The 26,022-nt window shown below is 47.5% G+C and overlaps 2 protein-coding genes across 3 annotated transcripts in view; one reads left to right on the top strand and one right to left on the bottom strand.

Annotated features, from left to right (window-relative positions):
• Window positions 1–8,143: 8,143 nt before the first annotated feature.
• NAGK (N-acetylglucosamine kinase) lies at window positions 8,144–17,175 on the top strand. The gene is made up of 10 exons (XM_081068012.1): window positions 8,144–8,219; window positions 9,927–10,011; window positions 10,165–10,263; window positions 11,033–11,174; window positions 11,936–12,046; window positions 12,764–12,876; window positions 14,325–14,412; window positions 15,370–15,467; window positions 15,954–16,032; window positions 16,637–17,175. The coding sequence occupies exons 1-10, from the start codon at window positions 8,191–8,193 to the stop codon at window positions 16,825–16,827; spliced, it is 1,035 nt and encodes a 344-aa protein (XP_080924138.1). The 5' UTR covers window positions 8,144–8,190; the 3' UTR covers window positions 16,828–17,175.
• Window positions 17,176–19,869: 2,694 nt separating this feature from the next.
• Window positions 19,870–26,022, bottom strand: part of PAIP2B (poly(A) binding protein interacting protein 2B) — a 31,425-nt gene continuing 25,272 nt past the window's right edge. For both annotated transcript variants that reach the window (XM_081068013.1, XM_081068014.1), the window contains exon 4: window positions 19,870–25,415. In XM_081068013.1, the coding sequence (XP_080924139.1) occupies window positions 25,359–25,415 (57 nt within the window). In that variant the 3' untranslated portion in view covers window positions 19,870–25,358. The remainder of the gene's footprint in view (window positions 25,416–26,022) is intronic.

The raw sequence follows: 26,022 nt of genomic DNA, 5'->3' as shown, positions 1-26,022 counted from the left end.
TTGTTCCTGGCCGTCCTGCAGGCCTGAGAGAATCCTTCCTTCTCTTAGAACAGCTACTGGCCCCACCTCCACCCTTAGTCAGGCAGCCCTCACCCCTTTCTCTTTCACTGTGGGAAAGTCAACTCCAGCCTTGTCTCTGCCCTCATCACAGATCAACAGAGGGAGAGGTCAGCATGCCCACCCACTTGGTTCCTTCCCCTTGACTTGGCTCTGCCCTGCCCCTTATCACTTCCTTGTTTTTGGCTGGCCTGGGCCATTGCCCCAGCCTTCTTATTGTCTCCCTTCTCCAGGCTCTTCCCTCCCATTTGTCACTATGAGGAACCTGCCAGATTAATTATCCTAAAGCACTGTGGGGACAGAGTCCCAGAGAGCAGTTTCCAGGCTCTAAGCCTCACGTGGAAAGGGGCTGGCTCAGTTATTAGATGGCCATCAGCTGTGATCAGATGGCTGTCCGCTGTGACTGGGTGGCCATCAGCTGTTATGGTTAGCCATTAGCCAGTAATATAACTGCCTTGTCTAGGCTAAGGGGTAGGTTGGTGGTTGGCAGAGAAGCGGATAGTGGGTTGCAGATCGTGTGGATCCTGCTTCCTGTATTTCCAACCCAGCCGCCAGCGAGAATATAGTGGTATGAACCCCCTATCCATGGCTCTGTTGGTTCTCCTTTTTGGCCTCACCATATCCTGCGGTCTTGTGCGGGGAGCGGGAGCTGAGACCCTGCATGACAAGCAAAGTGCTGACAGGATCACACATGTACTGGCAACTTCCCCATACAGGACAGATGAGGGCTAAATCCCTTTGAGGTCCACTAACCACTAACTATTTCAAATTTCACTTCAAAAGTCGTTCTCTTCCCCCATCTGGTCTGAGAATTTTCTCTGCCATAGAATCTACTTGCTCCCTACTTTGGTTCACAATGGGGCATTTACTACCTCTCATGGTTGTGGTACAGTGCTTTAGAGTTTATAAGCTCTCTCAGAACTGTTATATTTATACACCTCTTATCATGTGTCCCATACTGAGGTTAGCCCTGGAAATATAATGATGAGTAAAGAGATGTGGTGGGGCAGGGGGAAAAAAACAGATGTGGTCATGCTTTCATGAACCAAATTAACATAACCTGTTGAAGACCTTGTGGACAAAAGTCCTCTGCCCCAAAATCATAAGTAGATTTAGAAGAGAAGATATTTTTCCACTGACCCTCTTACGAGTGCCCCTCCCCCATGGAAATATGGCCTCCCTGAAGGCCTGGGGACAAAGCAGAAAAAATAGAGAACAAGACTGTGGCTTTCAGTTTCTTAGAGGACTTTTCTAACCTCCTGATCATCATGGAAACAGCTGCTGAGATGTTACAAACCCAGTACAAAGGGTCATTACACTTTTACAAAGCCATATAAAGGTTAACACTCATCTGCATTGCAACGTCTTTATTTCCTTCCCATTACAGGAGCTACCCTCACCCATAACAAGCAACAATTATTATTTGTGTGAGCTTTAACTAATTCCTTTGATTTCAGAGCCTTAGTTTCTCCACTTGTAATACGTGGTTAGAAATCTCCGTCATTCTCATAGGGTTGTTGGGTTGATCAAATCAGATAAAAGTATGTCAAACAGCTTTCTAGAACTATAAAGTACAACATATAGTTAAGACAGGGGATTGTCATGGTCGCACTAAATCTTCTATTTTACGATTTGGATCTCTGGTATAATTTAATTTAGCAAGTGTAATTTAGCTTGGGACTTTTTGAAAGCTGTCTTTTCTTTCTTTGCCTCTTAATGATTCTGCTTCCTATACATTTACTATGCAGACCAGTTTCAATGTTTCTATTTACTTCTGGACCAGTGCTGGCCCTGTGACTTAGAGGTTTTGCCTCCCTATGGGATCCACTCCTGGCTGCAACTGAAATCTACATAACATATGCAAAGGTTGTATAAACGGCTTAACTGTACATTTCCCCCCATCCCAAGGGACATAGCCGAACTCAATAGAAAGTTCCTTCACTGGCCAAAGGGATTTACATCCTGGTTAGAAAATATAAAACTTGAGACTGTTAGGCCAGGAGCAGAAACTGCCTCAGGCCTGGAGAAATTGCCCGGAATACGCTGAATAGAAACCATCTTATTTAGAAGCCATCTTGTCCGCCCTCTGCTTGCTTGTGACCCATTGAAGAGGAATAGCCTTCTTTACCTCCCCCTATAAAACTCCATACCCCTGTCACTCAGGGAGGTTATGGTCTTTTCTAACCTGACCTCCCACTGCTCAAACACAGCAAATAAATTCTAATACACCAATTTTGGTCTCCTGAGACTCATTCCTCCATATTGTTATTTGTAGTACTATTAATAGTATTATTACTAATCTTTTATTCAATGCGATTTTATCTTTAAATCAATCCTATATCATTGTTTCATAAACAGGCACTCAGTGACTTTGAAATATTCTGGTCCACCTGGATGGATAGGAGACAAGACATAGAACACCACTGTACAATAGAAGTAGGTGATCCACAAATATGAGCTACAGTATAATTTAAAGTTTTTCTAGTAGCTACATTAAAAGGATAAAAACAGACTGGCAAATTTAATAATACATCATTTTAATCCACTATCTCCAAAATACTATCACTTAAATATGTAAACATAAAAATTATTGGAGACATTTTTACATTCTATTTTGACACATCTTTAAAAGCCTGTATTTTACATTTACAGCATATCTCATTTGGGACTAGTCACATTTCAAGTACTCTATAGTCACATGTGGCTGCTATGTTGAACAGTATAAACTAATCAGTAATATACGGGGGTACCAACATATAATATACTGTATACCAAAATGTATACAAGTGGACACTGGTCAGCATTGCTCATGCAGTAGTTTGCCATAATCAGAAGTGTCTGGAGGCTGATGGTAACTACTTTGAGCATCTCTTGTAATTGCAAAAGTCAAACGTGACTTGTATTCATCTTTTGTTATCAGTATATATTATTACAATTTTAGTACAGTTTTCCTTTCTTAAAATGTGTATGCATTTTTTGGCACCCTCTGTATATAAAAATTAAAGTACTGCTTAATGGTTTCCAACATTCTTTTTATGTAAAAAAAAGATTTTTTTTTATTGGGGAAGGGGAACAGGACTTTATTGGGGAACAGTGTGTACTTCCAGGACTTTTTTTCCAGGTCAAGTTGTTGTCCTTTCAGTCTTAGTTGTGGAGGGCGCAGCTCAGCTCCAGGTCCAGTTGCCGTTGCTAGTTGCAGGGGACACAGCCCACCATCCCTTGTGGGAGTTGAACCGGCAACCTTGTGGTTGAGAGCCCACTGGACCATGTGGGAATCGAACCGGCAGCCTTCGGAGTTAGGAGCATGGAGCTCCAACTGCTTGAGCCACCCAGACAGCCCAACTTTCCAAAATTCTTGATGTTTAAATCCCATGTTAGCCTGACTAGATGGATGTTTATCATCTCCATTTTTGTTGATGAGCAGCAGCAACAGCAATTATGTGTAATTCACCCAAGATCATCAGCTCGTAAATAGTGAACTCAATCCATGTCTTCAGACCTGAGCACTTTCTCTTTTTACTTCCTTTTCTAAACAAGCAATACAAAGGGAAACTTGAATATTATCATATCTAGAGGTCCCAAGTGCATGAAAAGGCACAGTTGTTTCAAAATCCACCTACAATCTCCTCCCTTCAAAAATCCTGCCCAGTTTAATCCCACCAGAATCTGTTAGTGTCATTATTCTAAAAATATATGTGTGCTGGATTAAGCAACTTCAGTAAGGGTGATCCTGTATCTTTTGTTTTGAGATTTAACCCTCTAGTATAATTCGATTTACCAATGTAATTTAATTTAGGATTTTAAAAAATCTTTATTATTATTTTTTTCTTTTCTCCTTAATGAGTCTGTTTGCTAGATGCTGTATGCATACCAGCAACCCTATTCACATTGACTTGGAAGATATCTTTTCAATATCTGCATAAGAGCCACCCTCACCTCTGAAACCAAGGAGGCTCTGGGAAGGGCCTTCTTTTCTTTTCCAAATCACCCAGGAATTGCTGGACCACCTCCTCTCCTTTGTCCTGCCTCTTCTTAGGTGTCCATCAAATCTTCTGGCCATGTGGGAAATGGAGAGATGGCCTTTGGACAGGAACCTACCATCCTCCTGGAATGCTGGCATTTCGAATAAACAAACCTGCTTTTCTTCCCACCAACCTTGTTGAGACATGTTAGTTAGCATATTGTTAGGTAAACAGGGAAGTCCCTGCTAGAATAAACAAAGGCAGCCAGATCTTGGAACTCTAGGTTCTAAAATGATTTATTTGCTCCAGGGCAACCATGTAATTGCGTTCTGGGGATAAGTCGGTTATTTTGTAACTCCCTTCAGGCTGGACAAACAGAGCAATTCTGATAGACAAAATCCATCAGAAGGTACCAACTCCCTTCCCCAAGCATGCAAGAGGAATAAAAGAGCTTTTTGCCTTAGCCAGTGGGCATCCCAGTTTCGGGTACCCCTCTCATGAGAGCTGTACTTTCTCTTTAATAAAAATCTTTGCTCCTCTACCTCTCCTTCGGAGTCCCCGTTCTTATTCTTCGGGTATGTAAGATGACGATCTCCAGGCACTAGACACCAGAATCTTATATCATTGTCTCATGAGGCAACAAGCAGCCGGACCGTAACCCAGTAAAATTTTCAGCTCTGATGTGCTATGGCTGTAAATGATATAAGTGAGTGTAAAAAAATCCTACTCCACTCTCTGATATTCTCTATGATGTAGTGGTTTACTTTTTAATTACTCTTGGGGGTTACATTGTAGAGTTTCAGCATCCCAAATAGGTAAGAAATGAGGTAAAGATTCCTCTCTGTTAGGCCATATTTAGGTCAGGAACAGGAACCTTCTTATCTTAAAAGCCATCTTTGTAACTTGTACCTGCGGCTTGTGTTTGCCTTAGACCTGGAGAAGCTGCCTGTGTTAGAGCAGTTTCCGGCGATCACAGCCATTAGAAACTCTCCTGTCACCCCGACTGGCTTTAACCAATCCCCTAGCGCCACAATAGCAATGGTGCGAACCCTTTCAAATCCGGAAGACCGACACTAAATAACAAACGCCCAACACCAGCGAGTGCTCGGTCTTTGGGAACGATCCCACTGAGCCCGCCTGCGAAATAAAGCTGTGTTCTCCCTAATCTCTGCATGCCACTTGAGTTTCTCGGTCCTTGCCGTTTCCCGCAACACTGGAATGTAGAAACCGTCTTACCCTGTCTTGCTTTTGTACTTTGTCTCTTAGAGGCGTGTGATCGGAGGGCCTGTGCGATCAGATGGAGGCCTGGGAGCCAGAGGGCTTGGTCATGCCCTGAAATCCTTTGTTGCTAGAGACAATGCAACAAAAAACCCCTGAAATATTGAAGGGGGAACTTCCTTTACCCCCTCCTATAAAACTCCATACCCCTTTTTGCTGGGGAGGTTATGGTCTTTTCTAGCCTGACCTCTTGCAGCTCAAACATGCCAAATAAATTCTAATAGACCGATTTTAGTTTCCCCCTGACTCATTCCTCCGGCTGTGCCTAACAATCTCTTCTAGTTGAAAAAAAACCACCTATACACCAAATGTTCACATCAAAGCATAACCAGACTTAGATGGCTATCAGGGAAAGAGGCTCCTAGTGCAGGATTTTTCTATAAAAAGGTGGGGTGGGATGGGTGGGTGGAGTTGGCTCAGTGGTTAGAGCACAGTGCTTATAACACCCAGGTCACCGGTTCAATTCCCACATGGGCCAGTGAGTTGCGCCCTCCACAACTCGATTGAAACAATGACTTGACATGGAGCTGATGGGTCCTGGAGAAACACACTGTTCCCCAATAAATAAATAAAAATTAAACTAAATAAATACATAAATAAGATGGCAGGTACCCAGGAATAATGTGGGGGGAGGGGCAGAGCGGGAGGCCAGGCCAGTTTGAGAACTGCCCTGAAAAGGACTGGTCCTTAGGTTAATGTTCCCAAAGAGATGCCAAGGGCAGCTGAGCCCTTTCCTGGCACACAAAGCTGCCCCTTGTGAGAGCCCAGAATCCCCTGGAGGAGCGTGTGGAGGCCCGCAGGAGCCCTAGCTTGACTCCCAGACCTGGGTAGTTTTTCTCCCCTTCACTCTCCCATTCCCTTTCCCTACCCTGTGTAAGGAAGCGGAGCAGGATGGCGCCCGGAAGCCAACGAAAGGTTTGTGAGATCGCATCTGCTAGTATGCCGGATAGTCTTGATAGGGTAGGTAGACAGAAATGATCAAGAGGAGAAATTTAGCCCTGGTTAGAAAGCCCCTTGCTGTAGCTCCTACTTGGATCAAGACCTCTGGCAGCTGTTCCACGGGGTTCCATGCTTACACATACCTCTAAATCAAATATATATATGTTGTTAAAAGTCAGAGAAGGGGGGAACGTATCCTGTTTGTCAGGACCATCAATACCTTACTAGCCAACAGGATTCTGGGTTTTCACATACCCCAAAAGGATGTGTTTACATATGCCCCCAAAACCAAGTGGATGAGTTTGCACAAGCCCTGAAATCAAAGACATGCATTGCTAAATGCCAGAAGACTAGGCACCTCAGGGGTAGAAAGAGATAAGCAAAAGGAGAGGCGGGAAATTCTACCCACAGAGATAAAAGCCTTCCTACAATGTTAAGGCGGGGTCAGCCGCTCCAGGTATCAGAGTGTACTTTCTTTTACTAATAAACTTCTTGAAAAAATAAATAAAAATAAACTTCTTGCTGTTTTATTCTGCACAAAATTCTGTCTTTTGATTGAATTCATTCCTTTAAGAAGACAAAGAGCTGAGGTTCAATGTCATGTCCCAGCAACAGCCTATGTCCTCACAAATATCCTTGTTGAATGAATTCAAAAAGGGTCTGGATGCCTTTGTTAGAAATAAATTATAGATATTTATTCAAGGCTCTTGGAGTTTGCAAGCTGGGAACACACCTACGCAAAAACCCAGAAGTGTTCCAAAGAAGAAAGGGCAAGTTAAAAGTTCTGATAGTAAAAATATACATTCTTGAGAATAATCAGCCCCACATTCTTAGCCCCAGGATTGGTCCAGGACAGTCACCAGATGTCAGGCAGTCAGGATGAGGGATGCCAGGTGGCCCAGAGACGGGTGTCAGGAGGTCTGGTCACATCCAATGGTCTGGATAATGGCTATCAGGCGGATGTATAGGTGAGTTAGTCCTTCGCGGGGGTAATTAGAGGGTTCCCTGGAGGTCCAGATGGATAACCAGGCATTGACACTGAGCTGGAAAGCTAAAAAAAAGTTTAGGTTCTCAGGGTGGTTAGAAGAAGAATGAAGTCTTTCCTCAAGCCTCAACCTCACGTTCATAATTGTAGCAGCCTGGTTAAAATGACTGTAGTTTATGTATTCCCTATCTTCACTTTCGTCAGCCTCTACAAAGAAGTAAACTGGGAAGCTGACCGCCCCCTCCTCTGGACCAAGGACCGCCCCCAGGGCTTTTCCCCTTCCCCAGCCCGCTTCCAGTCTCTCCCGCTGACGCACATGCACACGAGTGCAGCGGTGAAGTCTGCGCGCGCACGTGTCACTTCTGCCCTCGCCAGGCAGGTAGTGGGTTGGACATTCTAATAACTTTTTTCAGGCTCTGCGATCCACCTGACTTCAGTGCGCCGCTCTCCAAGACCACACCCTCGTGGGGAGGGGGGCGGAGGCCTGGCTCTGCGCGCGTCATTCTGTTCATCACCGTAGGACCTGCCACCCACAGTCAACGTGGCTCATAAGCAGTGCGCACGCGCGAGGAGGGGAGCCAGCCACTTCCGGGCACTGAGGGGCGGACAGGGCATTGACGTGTCCAGCGGGTCCCTCTCAAGCACCCCTTTCTGGTTCCTCCGCTTGGCATCCCGTATGCGTCTCCGGAGGCAGGGGCCAGGAGGTGGGCAGGGGCCAGCAGGGACCTGAGGAGCCGCCGAGGACCGCACTTAGCGGCCCCGGGGAAGTCGTCGGGGGCGGGGCCAGCCTGGGGCCTGCAGCGCCACGCCCCGCGCACGCGCACGCGCAGTGGGAGGCCCCTGGACCGCGCGGCGTTCACCTGACGCGGGGCGGGGCCAAGTGGGCGGGAGGCGGGAGGCGGGCAGGCGGGCGGGCGGGCGGGAGGGGGGGCAGCCAGCCGCCAGATCGGCGTCGGCGTTTGCAGCAGCATGGCCGCGCTCTACGGGGGTGTAGAAGGGTGAGTGCGGCGGGGCGGAGGGAGTCCGGGCGGGGTGGCCTGGCAGCGGCTCGTGCCACCCCGTCGCCCAAGGGCAAGGCGGGAGCAAGGTCGTGGGCTGGTGGCCCCCGCCTCAGAACCCGGCCACTGAGCTTTTGGGCTCCAGGGCCTTGCGGTGGAGGGTCGTGTGTGCGCGCGTGCGGTTGTGGACCTTTCTGGGGCTCGTGCGTGTGACATGGCCTCCCACGAACGACTCACCCCTCCGCTCCCCGCTGCAGATGCTCCTTTTCCTCATTCCCGACCCCAGAGCGAGTTTTGCAGAACAGGTGTCAGGTGTGAAGTTGCTGGACTCGGGGTGGGGAGGGGCAGTGCGGTGGAAGGAGGGACAGACATCTTTACCCGAGGGCATCTGGGAGGTGGAGCCTCTGGGAACCCGAGTCTCAGCCTGTCCCGATGCCTGAAACTCCGCCATTGCGGCCCCTCCAGGCTCCTCACCCGTGATGGAGCCCTCGCTCAGTCTTACCGTTTTCCCGCTCGGAAGCTTGTCTCCTGGACTTTTGTAATAGCTCTGCCGCTCGGGCTGCATTTGGGCAAGACGTGTGCCCTGTCTAGGCTTCAGTTACCACACGTGTATAAAGTGGCAGGAAAGATGGACGAGGTGATCTCCACGTTCCCTGCCGGTGACAGCATCCTGTGAGTCTGGGCGTGTCAGATCCGCAGGATAGAGGGTGGCTGTTATCTCAGCCTGGACACTTCGAATCTGAGGTTTATTTCCGTAGCAGCCACATCTCACTGCTGACCCACAGACCCCAACTTCTTTTTTTCACGTGCATTGTCAAGATGGATCTCCCCCATCCTGTATCTACTGCCCTTTAAAAAAAAAAAAAACTATAGGAGTTTGCATTCATCCCTGTTATAGTCATCGGTAAGATATGACCCACTTTTCCAGTTTGTCAAGAGATTCTTTGGGATGTTGACTCTGCCACCTCCGGCATTAACTTCCCTGTGAAGCTTCTTGTCAATTTTAAGTTTCATCAGCCGGTCTTCAGTGTCCTCTTCTGAAATTCCTAAAAGTACCGCTCAATAAACATACATGGCACCACCACAGCCCTCCGTCCACACTGTTATTTACCCCAGTAATAAGCATTTGACTGTTTAGTTGCTTAAGTGAGTATAAACTCTGGTCAGTGTTTCTCACAAGGGTGTCTTGAAGACCGTGGCAGCTGGAGCTAGGTCTTGAAAGGCAGCCTTTGGCTTTTGAGAAGCAGAGAGAGGTGCCATTCTTTTCAGTAACATTTACTGAGTGCTCGGCATGAGGATAGATACGTGATCTGGAGCTTGTAGTCTAGTGAGGGGCAGGCAGGCAAACAACTAAACACACTCTTAATACAGAGGAATTCTTAAGAGTAACGAGGGCACTGACTCGGCTTACTGGAGCCATAGAGGTGGGTCACACATCAGAGGTTTCAAGGACTAGATGACATGTAAGTGGGGCTTTGCAGGATACAGAGGACATCCCCAAGGGAAACTGTGGGACATCCCCAAGCAGGACCTGTGTTTCAGTCCAAGAGCACAGCAAACACCCAACCACAGAGGTGGGTTTGGGAATGGGGACTGGGTTTGCTGAAGCCATCTCCAGCACACTGGCTCTATGACAAGGACTGCAAAGGCTTAGCTGTGATTGCAGGTTTTTCTGAGCAAGACTGAGTGCCCCCTTGTGTTCTGTAGGGGAGGAACACGGTCCAAAGTCCTCTTACTCTCCGAGGATGGGCAGATCCTGGCAGAAGCGGATGGACTCAGCACAAACCACTGGGTAAAGGCACACTGAGGGGACCAGTGGGCTTGTTTGTTGTTTTATTCTCCGTAACTCCTGTTGAGGCGGTGGCTGGGGGCTCAGACAGCAGCCTGTAGGGCAGCACAGGTTGCACAAGCCTTTCTAACTCCGCCTTCCCTTGATTGGGGCCAGCTGATCGGGACAGACAAGTGCGTGGAAAGGATCAACGAGATGGTGAACAGGGCCAAACGGAAAGCAGGGGTGGATCCGCTGGTCCCTCTGCGTAGCTTGGTGAGTCTGGGGTAGAGCCTGGGAATTCAGTTACAGCCACACTGAGACAGTGAGTTTGAACGAGGTGAGTCTGCCATGACTGCAGAGGGAACGGTTTGGGGGCTTAGTGTCTGGTCTAGAAACTCACGTGATCTCATCCATCACGGTGGCTTCAGTTGTTAGCTGCAAGTCACAACAATGGGAAGAGCACAGGGCTTTGGCCTGAGACCTCAGTTTGTCATTCAACATGTGTGTGACCCGAAGCAGGTTACTTCTCCAAGCCTCAGTTTCCTCATTTGGAAAATGCAGATAACAGTAGCTACGTCAAAGTTGTCGGGAAAGGACAATGACATGACACATCCCAAAGTGGTTAGAGTCTCACCCACAAGCACTCATTAAATGTTTGCTCAGGCCTGTCTCCCAAGTGGCTGTAGTTCGGGCCCCTCCCTGGACGTGTCCTCAGTGAGGTGCTCTGCAGGCACAGCCAAACCCCAGGTATTCCAGGCCAAGCTTATCGCCTCAGCTTGCTGCTCTGCCTGCTCTCCTGTTAAGGGCCTTGCTGTCCGAAGCTCCAAACTGGGCATTGTGAGATTTCCTTTCTCTGTCCACTCCCAGTCCAGGTTCTTGCAGCCCAAGCCTTCCAAGGGATTATTGTGTGGGGTGGAGGGAGGACAGGGGCTCAATAAGCAGGGCCCAGAGGTAGAGAACAAGGGGCAGATAGCAGGAAGGGAGGGGTTGAGAAAGCCGGGTCTGGGGCCTTGCTCACTCGCTCATGTCTTGCGTGGCCTAGGGCTTATCCCTGAGCGGTGGGGAGCAGGAGGACGCAGTGAGGATCCTGATGGAGGAGCTGAGGGACCGATTTCCCTACCTGAGTGAAAGCTACTTAATCACCACTGACGCGGCTGGCGCCATCGCCACAGCTACGCCAGATGGTGAGGAGGTGACGGGAGGGGGAGGTTGAGAACTGGTTTTCTTGGGAAAGTCCCTTAAACGTAGTTAGCAGAACTTGTCTTACAAATATCTGGAAGTTAATCTGCATCATATCCCCCCCTCCCTTTTCATTAGCTTAAGTCCCTGCCAGAACCAGGACTGGACACGAGGGAGGGCAAAAAGGGTATCTTGATGGGAAGTACGGAGTGGAGTCAGACATAAGACTTCATCCCAGAGGAAGGGGACCCTGAGGCTGGCTAAGGAAAACTGTAAGTGTTGAGAAGTGGGAGGAGCTCTGATAGGAGTATAAAAGGCATTGGTACAAGATTGGCTTTTGAATCTCAGCTCTTGTTTTGCCAGCTGTACCATCTTGGAGAAGTTACCTCTGAGTTTTAATTTCCTCATCTATAAAAATGGGGGCACTTTTACTGATAAGGTGGTTTAGGGTATTGAATGAGTATCACTATGAACAGGGTCTAGCACCATCCTTGGCACATAGTAGGTACTCAGCAAAGCAGGTAGGCTTTTGAAGGCTGGCTAGGCAAGGAGACAGACTCACATTCCTCTCTGTCCCACAGAGAAGGGCTGCATGTGATTGGGGTTTTTCTGAGCCAGGCTCTCTCCCTTCAGCAGGAAACGAGCTAGGCTCAGTTTTCTCTACAAGACTGGGTGCTGATGCCTTGGCTTGGGGCCGGTGTCTGTCCTCAGAAACTGCTCTGTGTAGGACCTTGGCCACACTGAGCCTCCCGTGCCCTTTCCCCAGGTGGCATCGTGCTCATCTCTGGGACAGGCTCCAACTGCAGGCTCATCAACCCCGATGGTTCTGAGAGTGGCTGCGGCGGCTGGGGCCATATGATGGGGGACGAGGGCTCAGGTGAGCTCACGCCGACTGGGCTTGGCTCAGAATCCTGGACCCTTCCCTTCCTGCAGCTCCCCATCTTCTCTCCCTTGCCTTCAGCTCGCTGATCCCATGGGGCTCTCTGGGGACAGCTCCTGAATCTGATGGTTCTGAGTACAGGATAACGACTGAGAGATCAGAGAGGTGCAAGTGCTGGGCCAGTGGCTGCCCTTGCCCTTGCTCTTCAGCACTGATTTGCACCCCGGATTCAGGTTCAGGCCTCAGCGTAATAGCTGTTGCCTACCTGTGTTGACTTTTGGAATTCCTAGGGAGGAATTGACACTTACGAAGGTTAAAGCCGTAGAGGCTGGGAGATACTGTACCAGTCTGCTAGTAGGAAAGGCGTATGGAAGTTTCTCCCACTGTCACCTCTTTATAGGTAGCAGATGGACATTTTCATAGGGTCCCTTGAGGTCGAGCTCATGGCAGTGATCCAGTGGTTTGTGTGACACCTGAGTGACCTTTAGTTTTGGGTAGCAGCTGGTGTGACACAGCGTCACCTGTTCTGTTTCCCCCCTCCAGCTTTCCTGTGGGTCAGTCAGATACATTTTAATTAGGAGCCCCCAGGCTGGGAATTGGGACACCTAGTTGGGTGTACTATACAAGCTGATCCCTAACCCTGTCTAGGTCTGTTTCCTTCCCCGTGAGCCTGGGGAGGTGGCCCCATCTTCTAGCACTCTCTGCTCTCCACAGCCTACTGGATTGCACACCAAGCAGTGAAAATAGTGTTTGACTCCATCGACAACCTAGAGGCAGCTCCTCATGACATTGGCTACGTCAAACAGGCCATGTTCAACTATTTCCAGGTATGCGCCGTGCCCCTGGTAAACATGCAGCCCTGGCATAGGGCAGTGGGAGACTGAGCAGGAGTGCATGCGGGAGAGGGCCTGGGTGAGCCAGAGGGTGGTCAGGGTGAGGCACAGGTCAGAGCTGGAGAACAGGATGCAGAAGGATGTGAGCAGTACATTCCAGGAGGGGGCCGGCCTGATGAAGGGGTCGGCTGGGGACAAGTGCTCAGCCGGACTTCATTCTCAGCCCTGCCCGGGGGTGAAGGCAGACAACATTTTGAGTTTGAATGAGAAGTGCAGGATGAGCTCAGGAGACATAGCTCACAGACACAGAGACAGCAGGCAGCCTAAAAGGTGTGTTGGACAGTGAGCTGCTTCTGGCCTGTTTGGGTCAGGGAGGGGGGCCATTAAGAGGTGGACAGGGCGAGCTCTTGGGGAGGTATACCTCCTACCCAGGGTATTGGGGATTGACTTTCCTTCTTGTCTGGGCTGTGTTCATTTGTAGTGGGTTTGGAAACAGTTATTGTAGCTGAGCCAGAGGTAAAAGCGGGAGAGGAGAAGGAAGAGCAGTTTATGTGATGGACATCTCTGAGTGAGGGCCACTTAGGTGAGCTGGGGCTGGGGCCAGGAAGGGGATTAGAGATGCTGGAGAACAGACCTGTGTTCTCAAAGGCTCAGGGGCTGATGATTAAAGAGAAATTGTGGCCTGGGCCAAGCAGAGGGAGAGGGCGGGGCGGAAAGAGAAATTGTTTCCTATGGCCGTTGCTGTAGGACGTGGAGGTGAGCTGTCCCGATTCAGACCATGGGTTCTAAACCCCACTAATGTGTCTGTCACTCCCTCTCCTACCCTTTGGTCATTCTTACAAGGTTGTTACAAAGATTAAATGAGATAGTGTGGGTGACATGCTTACCGCTGGAGGAGCTCGAATTTTAGCTCCCCCTTCTTCCATCTTAATAACATATCTGGGGGAATCACTGGCACCTCAGGGCCTTCAGAAGTTGTACAGGTGTGTAAGTTTGTTGGAATGGAAGAGGAACCTGTGGTCAAATAAGTTTGAGGGAAACAAGTAGATTTCTTGGTCCAGGACTTCTCAGAGCCTTTAATTTGCTAATGCGCATTGTGACTCCCTAAGGGGCAGTTGCAACATGCAGTAGTCCTTAGATTCCTTTGACTAAAGAAGTCTTTTCAAGAGCACCTCAAGGAACTACAGAACTCACTTTGGTGAACACAGATCTGTGCTCTGTGCTGTGTGCAGGCGAATCTGTAAGGAGCAATGGCATTCCTGTTGGGAAAGAACTTTTCTCAAATGAGAAATCTCAAATCCTTGTACTCTCCAGAGCTTAAAACACAAACATTATTCCAGCTTTTCAAACAGTAGAAACATCAGGAAGGCCGACTCGGGTGGGCAAACTGGGCATTTTCCTTTGCTTCTGATGACTATTTATGCCCTTTCTCTGTCTCTCAGGTGCCAGATCGGCTAGGAATCCTCACCCATCTGTATAGGGACTTTGATAAATGCAGGTTTGCTGGGTTCTGCCGGAAAATTGCAGAAGGTACTGGAGGTGGGGCAGGGGTTTTCCTGGCTTTGTTCCCCGAAGACCTCCCAAGCGGGGGTGGGTAAAGGTCAGGTGGGGACTGGAAGCCAGTTTAATTTCCCTTTGACCAGGTGACCTCAGCTCTCTGCCACCATGCACGGCCTTGTTACTAGTGGCCTTGAGTGAAGACAGAAGGACGCGCGAGTTGTATTGACAGTTATTTTATACTACCTATGTGTCTCTTGACAGCTGTCATGGCTTGTGCAGGTTATATGTCTGTGACCAATTTATGAAGCAGTCTTCCCTTGGGGAAATCTATAACTTTTTTTTAAATTTTAAACCAGTGAAGCCCAAAGAACTAGGGACCCTGGAGAGCTTAGGCATATTTGGTTGGGTGTCAGGAGGAGCTGAACTCGTAAGGCTTGCCTGTCTGCGCATTGCCCTTTCTCCACTGGGTGGTCTGGTCCGTAGTCCCTTCATTTGGATTCCTGCAGCCTCAGGGCATTGTAGGGCCCTCTTAGATCCTGCTGTACTGAGGCCCCTTCAGAGCAGAGCTGGGAAGGGGCTGAGCAACAGGAGGTGGGTGGGGGCCCCTGACAGGAGCACCAATCAGCTGTTCAAGTAGAGTTCTGGGTCCCCAGAGCTGAAAGACCTTCAGGGACAGACTCAGTAACCCAGTGTAAGCTGGAGTACGAACGAGGTGCCAGTGTTCTTCTCTAGTGCAGGGCTACCCTTCTCAAGTGCGCGGAACAAGCCACCTCTGTACAGGACATCCCTCCTAGGATAGAAGTACCTGGTAGGGACGGGGGAAATAAGGATGGAGTGGCAGCTTTGGTGTGCCATGAGGTGGGCATCCATTCGTGACTTAGACTTGGCTATGGGTACTCCCACTGTAGCTGCCCGGCAACAGAGAGCAAGAGTAACAAGTGGGGCTCCCCAGGTACTCACCACGCGCTTCGCTCTCCTGTCCCCCAGGTGCTCAGCAGGGAGATCCCCTTTCCCGTTACATCTTCAGGAAGGCTGGGGAGATGCTGGCCAGACACGTTGTGGCAGTGTTGCCTGAGATTGACCCGGTGAGTTGACTGGGAAATTGAAGGCTGGAAGCTGCTGGGCCAGATTTGGCCCTTTCCCACTGGGGATGAGACTGTCCGTCAAACTCTGGAAATTGGATATGATGGTAAATGAACTTGGGTTTGAGAAACATTCTGTAGAGTCTGTAGCACCAAAAATGCTCTTTGGGCCACTACCTCCCCTCCATGGCTGGTCCCGGGTCTGTTTATACAGCAAATGGCTTTGATGTGGTACATGTGCTGTCCCTCTTTCAGGCAGGTTTCTGCCCATTTTCCTCCCTTCTCTTTCCTTTCTCTACTGTTGCCTAACGCCTTTTCCTTTCCCTTCTCTCCCATTCATTTATGAGTCTCCCTATTTTCCTCCCTTTCTTTTCTTGAGTCTACGTTCTGCTTCTTCACTAGAGGGAGAGTAAATGGGATAGTGTGGGGTGGTCTTCGGCACTGGAGAGGCTTGGTGCCCCCCAATACGCATTTCTGCTCTCTGCCCAGGTCTTGTTCAAAGGGGAGATCGGCCTCCCCATCCTGTGCGTGGGCTCGGTGTGGAAGAGCTGGGAGCTGCTGAAGGAAGGTGAGCGGTGAGGGTGAAGGGTGGCGCTGCAACGCAGCTGGCTCGGGAAAGCCGCCAGGCCACTGATGCCTCAGGCCACCGCCCCTGACCTACACGTGGCCAGGGAGCCCCTTTACAGTGTCCTGAACTCTTAACAAAGATGTTCTTTTCCAAAAGGTTTATTAAAGAAGCACCATTTTTTAAAAGTTAAAGACAAATCTAACTTAAACTCAAGAGCTTCTGACCAGCATATGGTGATATCCCTAGTCAGCAGTCTTAGCCAAAAAGAAAGAAAAGTGCCTTTTCCCCCTGGTGGCTTTGTTGCGGGCAGCTGTGTGGTTTCCATTAGACATTCTGAAGTCGCTCAAGGACCCCTGTTCTAGCTTGGAGTTGCCAGCATCGGGTGCTGGGTAGCTGGCGCTAGCACCCCACAGCCGTCACTGGGCTCACATACCTGGTGTACCATCGGTTGGCGATCTGGTGTGTGGGTCCCTCTGGGAACCCCACAGGAATGCCTTGGGGCCGGGGGCCCTTCTCGCCCTCCTCTGTCCCCCGCTTCTCCCTTGTCTCCACCACAGGCTGCTGGTCTCCTCATCCTGTCCTCTGTGTTCTTTCCCCGCTGTAGGTTTCCTTCTGGCGCTGACCCAGGGCAGAGAGGTCCAGGCTCAGAACTCCTTCTCCAGCTTCACCCTGATGAAGCTACGGCACTCCTCCGCCTTGGGCGGCGCCAGCCTCGGGGCCAGGCACCTCGGGCACGTCCTCCCCATGGACTACAGTGTCAATGCCATTGCCTTCTACTCTTACACCTTCTCCTAGGGGCGCGCCCTGGCTGCACCCGCTCCAGGCCCAGTGGACATTGGGTGCTGGAAGGGAGGAGTTCTTTTCTCCTTTTCCTTTTTTTTTTCTTTTTAAGAAAGACACATATAGAAGAAAATAAACGCACTTTACTCACTCCCCAGTTGGATTGTGAAGCACACTTGCTGTACGTCCTCAGTGCACCCGTCAGCAGGTAGCCCCGCAGACTCAGAATGGTTTTAGCCCAAGTTTACAACCCCACCCCCATGTGCTCGGCCTGCAGTCTGCTCAATGTGCAGTTGGACATATCATTTATTTGTGCCTCCCCTTACCCCATGTTAGCGTAATTATATGCTGCTGCTGCCAGTTAACCTGTGACCTCAATTTTCTCCTATCAAAGTGGGTAATGATCCCTGCTGAGCATTTCCAGTGGAACGAAATGTTCTCCCTGCAAAACAATACTAGGAATAACCTTACACATATCACACCCTCTTCTGATAGTCCCAGTAGGATTTAGGGGACGGGACAGTTCTAGTCTGGGAGCATTTTTACCTCACTGGATTTGGGTTCTTAAGAGTAACCAGCACATTTTGTAGTTTTCCCACATGAATGAGTTCTTAAGAGGTTAGAGGATGGCTGAGATCTAAGTCCAACTAGACACAACTAGGCGGCCTGCTAGCCTGGCTCTGGTCACAGCACGGTGCTTTGCATCTGTGGCCTGGCGCCGGGAAAGACAAACGGCAGTGAAGAGCAGACGTGATCCCTGTTCTCTAGATCAGTAAAGACAAGTCTGAAGCTTCCTGTTCCGCTGCCCATGTTGCCCAGTGAAGACTGAAGACAGTTTTGATCCACAGTGGCTGCCTCTGTAGGTGTCGAGAGTGTCAACTGTTAGCAGGCACGGGCCATGTCCTGGACGTCAGTTCTTAGACGTACGTGCGTCAGTTCCTCTAGGGCTTGTTTTAAACTCAGATTTCTTTCTCCCCCCTCTACAAGGTGTCTGAATCGATAGGTCAAGGATGAGATGGGGCGTTTTCATTTTTGCTAAACACCTTGCATAATTTCTGCTGCATAGGTGCAGGACCGGCATAGAGGGAGCTCTACCCCACAGCTTGAGTTATGATTAGGCTCTTGGAGGGGTCTTGGATATTTGTTTCCCAAGTCAGGTGACACTTATTTCACGGTGTAGGACAGAATGGCAGCAGCTCTTGCCCAACATAACAAGCAGGACCTTGGAGCAGTAACTCTAGCCAAGTCCCTCCTGCAGGGACAGCCAGCCATCTTCGCATTTAGCTGGTCCAGATCACTGGGGGCCAGCTGTTAGCAAGTCTCCAATACGTCACCTGGGGGAAAGCTGGCAAAAAGAACAGTGACAATGCTATGTGTCATTGTCCTAATAACACTTAATGAGCAGTGAGCTTTGGAGGATTTTTTTTTTTTACATGATCTCAGGATCAAGCAGTATTTTGGATTTAGAATCTAAAACTTGATTGGTGAAGAATTTAGAATAGACCTACTTACGTTCAGGATATGACCTTCACTCTTCCTTACCATTGCTAGGCTCTACTATTCCAACTGGACAGTGGAGGATTTAGAGCAGAGCAAGGAGCACAGGAATTTTTTAATTCTAGCGCGTGAGTTGAATAAATGTTGAAAAAAATGAAGGCAGTATTAAAGTGCGTAAGGTTAGATACCTTTCCGGTTCTTTGGGCCAAAGGAGGTGTGATGAGGTAGCTTACTCTCCAGTCAGTAATGCTGTCACATGGGTTGCACTGCAGAAAGTCAGTGGTTTGTGACGAGTTTCCCCTATGATTTTAAACAAAATCTTCCCTAGTAAGATACTAAGAGCAAGTAATGGGATTCCGTACTACCAAGGCCCTGGAGATGTATATATTCATCTCATCTGAGCCTGTAACAGCGAGAGAGCTTGGAACGAGAGCTGGAGATGGACGCGGCCGGCACTGCCTTAATCTACCTGTGCGATCTCGTGGACAGCAAGCCTCCTCGGTGCCATTCATTCGACAGACATTTATCACATGTCTTCTGGCAGTGATGGTGCTCTAAGGATTAAAAATGAGTACACCCTTACACTATATACCAACTGAAAGCTGGTGAAAATTTATGGAACTGCACCTTTATAATATGTGTGCTTTTCTGTAACAGACTCAAGTTTAATGAAATTTTAAAAATGAGTCAATACACCATTCACATCTTCAAGGATGTGAATAGTTCAGTCCCTGTATATATGTAATTATAGTATCTGAAAAATTAGCAGGTCAGCTCCAGTTTTTTTTCCTCCTGGTTTTAGGAAGGAGGCAAAGAAATGACAGCACTCAAAGTAAAACCCATGGGCTGTGATCTGATCCCATGGTCTTTTTACCATCTGATGAAGCCCCTTAGAATCATCAGGAGGTTCAATTTAGGTGTAAACTGAAGAAGTACGCATCACCAAACGATCTCCACAACAGCAGGGACAGCGTCTCCTTTGTTACCCAGCAGCCCTGGTACCTAGGACATTGCTTGGGACCTAACAGGCTCTCAGACTTGTTTAGTTCAAAGGCACGTACAGAATCCCTTGTTTTCTAGATAGGAGTTTTGCCCAGAAACAGGAAAAATAACAGCTATCCAATTTCCCTTCAAGCTCAAGGATTTCCTGTCACCACTTCTTTGTCAAAGCTGTTCAGGTTATTGCCACTTGCTACCATGTATTAAGTGCCAATTATATGCTAATATTTTGAAATTAAATTCAGTATAATTGTCACATTAGCCCCAGGTGAGAGGTGTGGCACCTTTACAAATAAACTGAAGTTCAGGCCAAAGGCACAAAAGAAAGTGATGAAGGTGAAATTCACTTAGGTTTGTGACTTCCACGCCAATGCTTTTACTACCTGTCACACTATTTAGAATGGAAAATTATGCAACTAAAACTATGATCAAGCTCTAGACAAAAAAAAAAAAAATCACAAACATACCACACATAGAACGCCTTTAATATGCTATATAATGACCCAACCTTATGAAAAAGGGTACCAGTGCCAGCAAATGCATTTTATTTTATTTTTTATTGAGATTTTCAACAGCTGCTCTTTGATTTGTTTATCAAAATTTTTAAAAAGTAACTGCCATTTTTGATATTTTTATGAAAATTTTGAATTGTAAAGCCCTGCTCCTCCCCCAAAGAAATATTAGTAACTACCATGTAGTGTTTATTTAGAAAAAAAAGGAACAAAACAGCTTTCAAACACTTTTGAAACGGATAAATGTCCAAAGTCAGACTGGGGCCTGTTGGAGGTACTGAGCCGCCCCTGGGCACCATCGGCTCTTCCCCGCCTGCACCAACAGAGATGGGCCTTCCACAGACCCTCTGGGGGCTTGTTGTTCCACAAGCTCCCCTCCCTTTCTCCTCTGGACCTCCTCTGCTAGCGGTCCTCCTTCTTCCCTCCAAATCTGCCCAACAAAGGCAGCATGATCTTTAACACAGGTTCAGCTTTGTAAAGGATACTGTAGTTAGAAGGTTCGGAGATTGCCCCAGCCAGCCGGGGAGAAAGAAATCTCCCACACAGTACTGATGGTTCATTTTCTTGTCCGCTCAAGCACATGCTCATACTTACTAATTACCAAATGCTTCAGAAGTCCTGACATGTAGGCAGCACAAAAGTTCCATATAAAAAAGAAGTTGCAAAATTATAAAAATTTCTGCAGTAGTTCAGGCTCCTTGTGTGGAACTTCGGATGACAAAGCTGGTTCTGATAAGACATGCACAGCAGCTTCCCCTAGAGTCCTATGTTCTGAGGGGTTCCTTAGACCACAGGAGGTTGAAATCCAAGTTGAAAAGACTTCTTGCTGACAAAATGGGGCGTATCTGTCAATGGAATACTATTCAGCAATAAAAAGGAACAAACTACCAACACAAGTTATATGTCATAGATGAACCTCAAAATATGCTAAGTGACAAAAGCCAGATGCAAGAGACCACATCTTGTATGATTTCATTGATACGACATCCCCAAAAAGGCAAATTTATAGACATAGATTAGTGTTTGTAGAGCTGGGATCAGGGATTATCGTGCAAACGGGTCTGAAGGATCTTATTGGGGGGTGCAAATGTTCTACAACTGAATTATGGTTATGGCTGCGCCACTCAGGAAGGTTACTAAAATCACTGGGTTAAACACTTAAAATGGGTGAATTTTGCACGTAGAATATGCCTCAATGAAGTTGTTGAAAGAAAAGTCCCTGCCTCCCAAACCACCCACCAACCAGTGACATTTCTGAAGGTTCACAATTAACAGGGTAGGACTATCACTTAGTGTTGAGTTACAGAGTGAAAACACTCTGATTTTATAATAAATTGACTAGAATTTTTCTTCATTATTTTAAAATAAAAGGTAGCCAGTAGGAAGGCAGGATTGGGGACGAAAGCTCAGCAAATCTCAAAAACAAGACTCCTACTCACAGTAACAACAAAATCTAAGGGGGCTTTTTCTCTTGGAATAAAGATGGTGCGTCTGTCTCTTTGTAGCTTTTTCTTCTGTGCTCTGGGGGAGGGGTGGTGAATCTCTTGGCGGACACCCTGTAGAGATCAGTGCACTCAGCCTCTTATTCCTCCAATCCCCCTAAAAACTAGATTGACTGAGGACAGCAGTAGGGGATTGGGCAGAAGGTCAAGGAGCCAGCAGGAAACCCGAGCGTTGCCTTGGGTCAGCCTCCTACTGCCCTGTCCCTTGTCACCATTCGCAGCTTCAAAACGGGAGAAATCAAGACAAGACTAAAAACAAAGGGAAAAAAAACCTTTCAAAATTGTGACTAACCAAGTCTATGGATGAAATTCAAATGGCGGCAGAGCAGTGGCTGCAGAGAGCACTCTGTGAGCGACACGGGGTGGATTGACCAGGAGAACTAAGGTTCCCTGTGGGCCTTGATGGAGAGATGATTCACGTGGGAACCACGAGCAGAGGTAGGAGGAGATGAGGTTCCTCATACACCAGATCCGGGCCAACCCTTCTGTTCTCTCTACCCACCTTCCAAACTAACGAGGTTTGCATTGTCCCCGAAGAGAGTGCTGGGGGAAACACAGTCTTTCCCAATAGGTGGACATCTCCAAATTTTGGTCACATGTCAGATCTCTTTTGCCTGGTCCCATACCTCAACATCACCTAAACCAAGAAACATTATGAACCTGTAATGCTGGGACCCTCATCAAAGAACACTTGCCCCCTCCAATCACAGTAGGTAGATTCCTCGGCTCCTGATGTTTTTACAGTGTTTGCAGCAGCCCCAGTGTAAAAAGATTCAGTCAAACTTTTTCCTTTGGCTACTTCTTCACACGACTTTCTTCTCTGACATATAACTGCCCAAGTATTCAACTGACCTTAATTTCCCAGCCTCTCGGAAATCAAGACAAAACTCTGACACTGTAGCAATACACAATTTGAAAAAATGCTTAGCATTTCACTAAAAACATTCTTGAAACCATAGTTAGCTTTATAACACTAATTTAAAGGATCCCAGCTGTTTTGACTTTAGAAACCCAAGGTCTAGCCTTTTCTTTATGACCCTTTTTTGGTTGACCTTATATTATCCCCAAAATTCAACTGCTGCAGTCAGAAACTGGCCCAAAGACCCAAAGTTGCAGGTGCATGGGCCTAGAAAAACTGAAAAGAGATTGTCTTTATTTTTATGTTTCTCCTCTTGAAAAGCAAGAAATAAAATAATTTTCATCTTGGAGTTTCAGAACCTAATAATCACAAAAATCAGAATGTAATCACTAATAAACTAACACCAGGACTGGCTAGAATTGGAAACTGTTAAAATACGTGTTCTGTTTCTATAGAAAATCTCAAACTTCTAGTTGCCAAGAAAAAAAAGTTTCAACAGAATAGCAACTTAAATTCCACACCAAAGCGATCACTTACAAATATCAGCCTCACCTTTAAAGGGTAAAGGTGTCCAGTGTGGCTTGTACCCAGAACCCCTCCTATGAGGAAAAATCTTGAGATAGGCTCCCAGCCTTCCCCCAGTGAAGGCCCAACAATTACCACATGAGTTTTCTGCTAAGGAGCTGGCAAACTGTATAGCTGAGGCTGTGCTCTGGTGACAGCTGTGCTCCCACCCCACATGAAGCAGATGGAGAAAAAGGGTGGAACCACTGGAAGCAGCAGCCTGCACAGTAGAAAAGTGGTCACTGCTAGCTGCTCCCTGTTCCTGGAGTCGGCACACTCTGTGTCTGAACAGGACTGGAAAGTCCAGCCTTCAGGTCCCACTGCTCGTTTGGCAGGACGTTTTCTTAGTCCTTACCAAATACGCCTTGGGAAGCCATGCTGAAGATTGACATCCAAAATGGAACCCCACAGCAGATGGGAAGACGAGCCCTTTGGACTGCACCTAGCACTTTAGCCTGTCCTGGTGTCAGAAGAGCACGACTTCTTCAGGATGAAGAAATGGCTCGATCCGGATCCCTGGAGCACTTTCCAGACTGGGAGCCACACAAGAATCCATTGCACTCTTTGTGATGGGGACACCCATGGTCTAGAAAATGGCTCTTTCTGCAATCCTAACACATTTCCAACAGCTTTAGAATTCTGAGCTTGGACAAGCTAACGGAAACTGAAAGGGAAAAAGCATCCCTAGGAGAGAAGAGAGCCCTCTATCTCTGCACTGTTAAGGTCCTCTCTTTATTAGAAGCAACGACCCAAGCTGAAAGCTGGAATAATGAAGTTTACGTATTCATAGCTCTCCCTGAAAATGAGTCAGAGTCCCATCCTCTCAAGGTAGAGGCTTTGGGAATTAATGTGCAAGTCTGGCGATACAAGCTCCTTAAGCTACTCTTACATGACACGTGACCTAACAAGGAAGGCCAGTTTGCAAATAATGCCATCTTATAGACTCAAATGAGGAAAACTTGTGGGTTCGTATTTGAAATATGATCTTAGGCTGTGGCCGTTCAAAAAGTCAACAAGGGTCTCATTAAGAAAAAAAAAGAAATTCTTAAGCTTTCCAGACCCGAGTCCTTTCGTTCCAACCTCTGTCCCATATCCACATACTGAATTTGCACAGACTTTATTTCAAGTTACGTGATCTTTTCCTGATAGGCTTATCACACAACACAGCAGCAGTCAGACGGAAGCCACTGTCCTCAGGCCTCAGCAAGTCCTCATCCTGGGAGAATGGACACGTTCTCTTTTAGACCTCATTCTGCCACCTACATCTTTACACACAGGCAGCTCCTGGCGCCCAGTTTAGTTCCTTAAAAAGCCCTGCGACTTACAGGCAGGAAAGACAAAGGGAACATACCTAGAAAGCCCAACCTAAAAAACTCGCAAAGCTGGGCGTTGTGGGAATGACAACATTTTATAACTGCTGAAACTATCCCCGTGAGTCACACAATTACCTGGGTCGAGTGGGACTCACTCTCCTAGGCTTGTGTTCTTTTTTTGAGTTTTTTGCATAATTCTGTAAACTGGGAGAAGCACCCAAATTATGAACTGAACTTTTTGCTAACGTCCTGAAAAATCTATTTACTTGTAAAAGTGCATAAACCTTTCTAAGGGAAGTAAGATACCAAGAGGACCAAGTCTTCATGGGGCTGGAAAAAAACGGTTGAAATAAATGTAAGACACAACCGACAGACTCCAGGGTGACTTCTCCAGGCTGAAGCCGACGGCCAGCACAGCATACTGCTCACACACCTTTGGTAATAATATCTTAAAATCAGAGCAGGGTTGGGGTGGAAAGGGAGCAGGGACCAGACACCATGAGAGACAAAAAGGCAAATCCACCCTCGTGCTCTTGTACCTTGTAAATGAGTTTGATGATTGCTGTAAACAGAGGCTGAACAGTAAGTAGCCTTAACAGTAACTATATGACTCAAGTGACGAGAACCATCACAGTCCTCCCCTACTGTTTACAACTGTCAGCAACCACCAGAAGAGTTACCGTAAACCAGGACAAGTCTGTGTTTTCCTGAATGGGGTTCAAGGCAGGAGGACACGGGTAGACCATTGGCAGTCCCAGTTCCTCGCAGGAAACCCCCAGGGCTGGCGGAGCGGGCTGTGTCCTCTGGTTTGCAACACCTGCTTCTTCCACTAGTCCCTCTTCCCAGCCAGCCTAACAGACTCAATGAGTACTTCTCCAGGTGTCCACTGCCCTCGTAAGTCTACAGCAGGGTGAGAAGGGCGTTCGTCAACACCAGATTTTCTTGGTCAGCTTATTTTGTTTAAACACAAACAGCAGAACATTCCTGATGAAGGGGAAAAAGAAGATTCCAATTTCCTTAACTCAAAAAGCCAAATGCTAATAATAATAATAATAATAATAATGACAGGAAACTGCTCATAATGAAAGTCAGTAGAACAAAAGGGAAATACTCAGAGGCTTGTAGAGTAAGACTGAACACGTTAGTTCCTGCAGTCACAGTGTCAAGTTACACGACTAGTCCCCGTCCCCTCTGCGCAGCCCTCTCCCGCCCCACCCCCCGTCTTCAGCTCTGCCATTTTGTGCAGCACTAGCCCCGGATCTGGGGACATATAAGTCCTCCTCAAAGCTTTTCTGTCAGCTCAGTACTTCACTCCTGGAATAAATTCCTTGGCATCCGGGTTCAGGTTACTTTTGCTCTGAAATAAGAACCAAGAGATAATAAATCCCACAGCAAACTGCACTTTAAAACATTTTCTCCCTGCTTCCATTATTACCAGTACCTTCCTCTCAGCCTCAAAGAGACAAAAAAATAGAATTCCCTGCAACTCAGGCTGTTATCACTGGGTTGCTCTCAATGGCTCCTGACATGCTGAGCCCTGACCAACTTAATTTTCCCCTTTCTGCTTTAGACTCCTGCTCCGTTCATGCTGCTTTCAGTAGGGGCTTGCAAGGTTGACTCCACAAATAACTTTTCAATTCACTGAGTACCTTAAATTGATGAAAATCAGAGAATTCCATCAAACCAGTTTGGTTTTATCTATCTATCTATCTATCTATCTATCTATCTATCTATCTATCTATCTATCTATCTTTTTTTTCTTCATTTTGCTGTACTCTCTTTGGTGCTCTACTTCCTTGTGAATACCCAACACCCTAGCAAACTGCAGGGCACAATCATTCAGAACATGAGTTGAGTGAGAACTAAATCACAGAATTCCATCAGTAAACATGGAAGGCAAAGAATTCATTTATCTAGTCTTCTAATTTTAAGCGGAAAAATGGCCTCGTAGGAGTATGTTCCTT

This window comes from Rhinolophus hipposideros (genome assembly GCF_964194185.1).
Source record: "Rhinolophus hipposideros genome assembly, chromosome: 12".
NCBI lineage: Eukaryota > Metazoa > Chordata > Mammalia > Chiroptera > Rhinolophidae > Rhinolophus > Rhinolophus hipposideros.
This window is presented reverse-complemented; position numbering and strand designations above follow the sequence as displayed.